General features: G+C 28.2%; 1 protein-coding gene across 1 annotated transcript; it reads right to left on the bottom strand.

Moving 5' to 3' along the window:
* Window positions 1–2,007: 2,007 nt before the first annotated feature.
* Window positions 2,008–3,439, bottom strand: LOC110610860 (transcription factor KUA1). Its single transcript, XM_021750937.2, has 3 exons — window positions 2,861–3,439; window positions 2,492–2,688; window positions 2,008–2,410 (listed from the first exon to the last, which is right to left on the bottom strand). The coding sequence occupies exons 1-3, from the start codon at window positions 3,177–3,179 to the stop codon at window positions 2,126–2,128; spliced, it is 801 nt and encodes a 266-aa protein (XP_021606629.1). The 5' UTR covers window positions 3,180–3,439; the 3' UTR covers window positions 2,008–2,125.
* Between the last annotated feature and the right edge of the window lie 2,935 nt (window positions 3,440–6,374).

Genomic DNA, 6,374 nt, shown 5'->3' with positions numbered 1-6,374 from the left:
ATATATATATATATATATTATTTAGCCTCTTTAATATAAAAATTTCATTAATTGGTCGCTCGATTTTAAAAAATATATTAGAACGTTATTAATATTTAAAAAAAATTATTAATATATTTTTTAAAATTAAAAAATTAATTAATGAATTTTTTCATACGAGTCTAAATAGTAAATTTTTCTTAAGAAACGTTGTAGAGGTCCCCAGCTCCTCCCTCCAATTGTTCTCTAAACTTTTCCAAATTGTTCCCTAAGTAAGCAACAGAAAATGGTGGAATTGAATGTGGTATTATTAGACAAGAGATGCCTAGATAGAAGGGGATAATATATATGCATATTGTTGTTGCATATCAATAAGCTTGTGGACAAGCTTGATTCTCCCTTGTTTCCTTATCTTCAAAATGAAAAGCTACAAGGCCATGGAGATGTGCCTGGTTTCTAATCGCACATTTTATAAAACATAAATTCCAATTATGACTTTGCATATATAACGATGATCATTAGATCTCTGGCATCAAATCAAGGCTGAGATCGAACTCTAGAGAAAGAGATGACCCCAAAATCTATTAGAGTCCATTACGCACTGATTATCAACATTCAACCTACAATTAAAGCATGTTGAACTAACTAAGGGCTCGAGCTCGCTAGAAAGGAGTCTAGCTCATTTGACGTAACAGGGAGTAGGAGAGCAAGTCCATTTATACGCGACCCTATCAGCACGGGCACCGGAGGAAAATTAAATGGCCACCTGATGAGAATGGACAGATAGGTAGACCCGTATGTACAGTTCTGCGTAACAGCGACAGTCGCTGGCTTATGCATCATTAGAGGATAAGGGAAAAAGAAATAAGAGGGAGAAAGTGAACGCATAGAAATTTTATTTTTTTAATCTCGAATCATCGTATATAATATAATTAAACTACATACGATAATTACATACAAAACATAAATGTATAATTCATCAATTTCATTCTATTAATCAATACAACTTTATATATAAGATTATTTCTAAAAACTCTTATTAACAGACCGAAAGCGTCAATGCATTGATTAGAATGCTTTTATTTTTCATCAAGCTATACCAGTCCAATGGGTTAAGCAACCATTGATTCAGATTTCAAGAACTTAAAATTTCCAAGTAATTGGAAGTAAAGAGTATGCATGGTTTCAAATGCTATAGTGATGGCTGCTTGTATGAATATGTAGGTCAAAGTTTGATATTCATGAAAATTTTGACTTCAAAGAATATGAAAAAAAAAAAACTTAATTTGTTATGAAATATCCTTAAAATAGAAATAGCAAAGATTATCTAGAAGTATGTAGATGGATAAATTGGCTAAATTTTTTTTAAAAAAAAAAAAAAAAAAAGATAAAGCTTTTATGCATGTGCAGTGAGAGAAGGCTATTTGGGGTTTTGTTGGCTAGTGTAATGCCTTAACTTTTGTCCTTCCAACTTTGGACGATCCATCTTTTCCATTGAAAATTGTAGGACCCAATTCCTAATTTTTGATTTTGTTCACTGAGATGCCATTTAAATGGTCCCATCTGGCCATGTAAGGACAAAAGATAAAAAAAATAAAAAAGTTAGGGCTGGAGATGTCTGTATCTATAACTGCATTTATTCAGCTACCTCAATTATTCATGCTGCTGCTGCTGCTTTTGCTATATTATTATATTAATATATTGTGGGTAACCCTTATGATTTTCATGCAAAACAAAATGCAGTTTCTTGATGAACACATCTGCTCCTTGCATGTAGCAAAGGAAATCAGGAATTAACCTATTCTAGAACTAGAAAATGCCTGCTTGACAATTCCTTCCTTGTCAATCCTTTGACACAGTTCAACTTTGTTCTTTCTTCTTTACCCATTTCAGAGTTGGGTCAGGTCTTCTATCTCCAGGAAAAAAAAGGGTAATTTATTTATAGTAAGAGAAAGATTCCATTGTTCTGGAATTTATGAAAATTATTCTTACATATTTGTAATATATTAACAGATCTGCTTATTCATTTTGATAAAAAAAAATAGTAATAATAATAAAGAAAGAGAAATTATGTCTGAACTAATTCCTCTATTAACACATGATAACTACACCGGAAATTAATATATAATTAACACTAATAGTGAAGCTAAGTAGCTCTTATGGAGACGAAGAAGGGACTTGTGGAAGCTTTACTCCCTTCAACAGAAATCGGACAGGCGAGAGTGAGCTCCAGATCATCATCAGAAGATGTTTTTTTTGATCTGTTCGAAGGTTTTGGCAGAGGTAATAAGGAATTGTTGTCTGAAACTAATTGAGGGTACTCATCATTTTCTTGGTTATTTGCAAGAGTGAGAGGCAAAATGGTATCGTTTTGTATTTCATATTGATGGCTAGGAACATGATCACCATTAGCTTGAGAGCTGCTCCTAACCTGCATGTACAGAAACCAATCAGAACCCTTGATCAATAACATAGGTACAGATCTAGGGGACTTGATGGGTATGCATCGTACCATGTCGAAGAGGCTCGATCGCCGCTTCTTCTTGTTGAGGCTAGCAAGGCGAAGAAAATATTTTTGAGCATGACTGGCAACTTGCGTTGGAGTTCTTGTAGTCACGTAGTTTCTGGAGATCCCTCTCCAGTCTCCTTTTCCCAGCCTTTCAAGGCCGATCAGAAATGTTCGGTGCTCATCTTCCGTCCATGGAGTTCCTATAATCATCCACAGAAGATAAATTATAATAATTTATCAAATTATAATTATTTTTTAAAAAAAAATAAAATTTAAAAACATTTGAATTCAAACTTGCAGCTTTATGTTATTATTTTCGACTAAAGCTAGCCGTTGTGATCAAATCATCAGATAAAAGAGAGAAAAACATACCTTTCTTTCTTTCTTGGACAGGGCCGATGAGTCCATCGGAGAGATAATCAGTGGAAGTTCTATCAGGATTGTCATCGACGGAAACTCGAGAAGAACACAAAGAAGAAGAAGATGGAGAAGAAGAAGAAGAAGAAGAAGGCAAGCACTCCATGCTAAAACTCTTTTTCATGGCAAGAGAAGGAGAAGCAGCAGCAGCAGCAGAAGTTAGGTCAAGTTGGACTCCAAAAAGCCTGAGTCCAGCAGCTACAGTGCCTCTGAAATTGGTGCAGGTTCTTGAATTATGGCCAATGTTCCCACAATGTGAGCACTTCCTGCCCATTTTCTTGCAGACAAAGCTCAGCTTCTTAGACTAACAACCAACAAAAACCACAGATAACAAAGCAGAAATAAGAAGTATAGTTTTGGTGGGATATATGATGATGGGAGAAAGGTGGGGCTCATGAAAATGGATGCACACCAAGAGAAGATGATTGGATGGGCATAGCGTCTTGTTTGGACAGATTAAATTTCCAACTTGGGTTATGAACAAAAGAAATGAAATCCAATTGCAAATAGAGAATTATTATCCCTACCTCTCTCTAGAAGGCTTATCTCATATTGGGTAATGGGTATTTCTCCTTTGGAGAATTTAACATTCTGCATAATATTTATAACAGTAAAATTAATGTTATTGTAAAATTTTTATTAGTAATTTTAATATTTATTATAGTATTAATTTATTATTTTTTAAATATAATTTCACTTAATATGCATTAAAAACTATAATTTATTAACTTTAAAAATAATTTAATAATACAATAATATGAATAAAATGTACTTTTAAAAAAATATAAAATTTATTAAATATATTAACTACATTTCTTCAATCCAAATGAAAATAACTATATAGGCTTGTTTTTCTAAAACAAGGAAAGTATGTATTACCAAAACTATAAATTCTCATTATTTCTAATTATTAAAAATTAATGAATTAATCTTAGACTCCGTTTATTTTATAGAAAATATTGTTTTAAAAAATATTTTATATATTTTCTATAGATATTTAAAAAATTTAATCAATAAAAAATATTTTTTTAATAAAAAAAATCATTTTAAAGGAACGAGAAATATATTTTTTGTACATTAAAATTTCTATTAAGATCTTTATATATAAATTTATTAATAAATTTTAATTTTTAAATTAAAATTAAATAATAAAAAATAAATTAATTTATTAAAAAATATCTTTTAAAAAATATTTTTTAAATATAAATTATTTTTTACAAATAAACAGATATTTAAATTTAAGTGTTAAAAGGTAAAAGACTCGTATGTTCTTTTTCTTTTGTTAGAGCACTCATAAATTTGACTCTACTAATACGATGACGTGATACAGAATTAATTGAATAAGAAGTATTCAAATTGAAAATAAAAAGTCAACCATAGTTTGTTTGATAAAAAATATTATCTTATTTTTTTTAGACTCTCAAAATATTTAATTAATATTTTTTAATTAAAAAAATAAAATACTTTAATAAAAATAAACTTTTTTTAAAGAGAAAGTTATTTTTATATTTTGAAATTTTTATTAAAAAATATATATATATTTATTAATAAAATTTATTTTTAAATTAAAATTAAATAATAAAAAATAAGTTATTTTTTTAAAAAATATTTTCTAAATATAAATTATTTTTCTTAAACAAATGAAGTTAATAATGGGTAAATTTGCAGCAAATTTCAAAGAAAAATCAACTTGTATAATGCAGAGTGTAGAATTGACTCTGCCATTAAAAAATTAGTTTAATCTTAAAACTTAATTACTAAATTAGAATAATTAATATAAAATTAAGCCCACTTTACTTTAGATTTATTAGATTTAACACTAACAGATTTTTCTTTTTTTTAAAAAAAAAAAAAATCACCAATGGGTTTGAAAGTTTGGTTACTAGATGACTTAGAACAAGGGGTTGAAGATCTTAGAAAATAAGACTTTTGAAAGTTGGTGTTGATCAATCAATGCCAGTTCATAGGAAATTCACACAAAATTTAAATAAATCATCAAAATAAAAATAAATATTTGCAAAGACTTGATTGGGAGAGTTTATAGCATCACTTTGAAGTTTTCAACTTCTAGTTGGTCAGTTTAGTGGATATAAATTTTTTTTTATTTAGTTAATGAATGATATTCTAAAATTTAGAAAATAAAGTATAGTTTGAATGTAAAATTAGTCGATTAGTCTGTAAAGATCACGTTTTTTTTTATTTATTTATTTTTTTTTATTCTTTATAGTAATGTTTCACTTTGTTACTGTGTCAATTGTTCCTGTCATTCAGTTACATACATCCAGACATATCAGCATACTCATCTCTGTCAGGCGACCATTTAATTCTCTCGGTACGTATGTTGACAAGGCTGCGAGGTGGCTGAATCTGATCTGTTACCTTTTATCACATCATCACCGGGCTGGACTATCTTTCGGTGGACTCAAATATAGAATCAATTAAAAAAAAAATCATTTTTTAAAATAAAATTTCTTGTAATTATTAAAGGGAGGTTTTTTTAAGAAAAAAAATATTTTTTTAATAAGAAAAAAAATATTTTTTTAATAAAAAACAAAATATTGTCATACTATATTTAAAAATAACGATTTAGTTTGGTCAAATTCACCAGAAGAATGTTCCAATCAATGGCAATACAGTTTGACTCCATAATTTTTCCATTGGAAATTTCTGTTATTGGTCACTTAATTTTAAAATTTACGATAATAAAAATGAATATTAAATCTTTTTAATAAAGTTGAATTAGAAAATCTCTTTAATAAGTTATAATAATTTTTTCTCAAATAAAATGAAAATTAGATAATTATATTTAAATAAATTAAAATTAAAATAATTTCATTCTGCTTGATATTCCTGATTCCTAATTAGTAAACTAATAACCCTAAATAAACAAGTAACTAAATGAGATATTGATAGAGACTATGATAAAATAATTTTATGAAATCTCCCCAACTAGATATGGCTTGTCTTGTTCTTACATTATTATATTAGAACCAAGTTGTTAGAGATATTACGGAAATTTATTTTAATCCAAAGTACATGGAGCTCAAGTTTTGAAGAATTTATTAGCGATCTCTAGTTGAGCCACATGGATAGTGTGGATTCATTTGGCATTGTCATGGAAAGGAATCTCTAATTGCATTGAAAAAGAGAAGAAGATAATGCTCTCACTAAAGTTTCTTTAACTTTCTTTCACTACCTACAAATTTTAATTATTTAAAATCTGTTTATTTTTTATATTTTCTGGTATTTAAACACTCAAAAAATTTAGTCAATATAAAATATATTTTTAATTAAAAAAAATTATTTAAAAAAAAAATCTGAGAGATTTTATTTTTTACCCGAAGGATCAATGATTAGTTAAGCAATATTTGTTAATGTCTAAAATCTCTATTATCTTATCTTCCAAGGACAATATTCATGATATTCTAATAATGTGTTGGCTTAAGCACTGGTTTAGCCGTTGGATTTC

The sequence above is a fragment of the Manihot esculenta genome, chromosome 3, assembly GCF_001659605.2.
Source record: "Manihot esculenta cultivar AM560-2 chromosome 3, M.esculenta_v8, whole genome shotgun sequence".
NCBI lineage: Eukaryota > Viridiplantae > Streptophyta > Magnoliopsida > Malpighiales > Euphorbiaceae > Manihot > Manihot esculenta.
The sequence above is the reverse complement of the archived record's forward strand: the minus strand, read 5'-3'. Positions and strand labels throughout refer to the sequence as shown.

Bases quoted from the DNA above. Each gene is read 5' to 3' on its own strand.
- LOC110610860 (XM_021750937.2), bottom strand. From the start codon at position 3,179: ATGGGCAGGAAGTGCTCACATTGTGGGAACATTGGCCATAATTCAAGA. The intron at 2,689-2,860 runs GTATGTTTTTCT...GGATGATTATAG, and splicing joins TGTCCAAGAAAGAAAGAAAG to GAACTCCATGGACGGAAGAT. The intron at 2,411-2,491 runs GTACGATGCATA...CTGTACATGCAG, and splicing joins GATCGAGCCTCTTCGACATG to GTTAGGAGCAGCTCTCAAGC.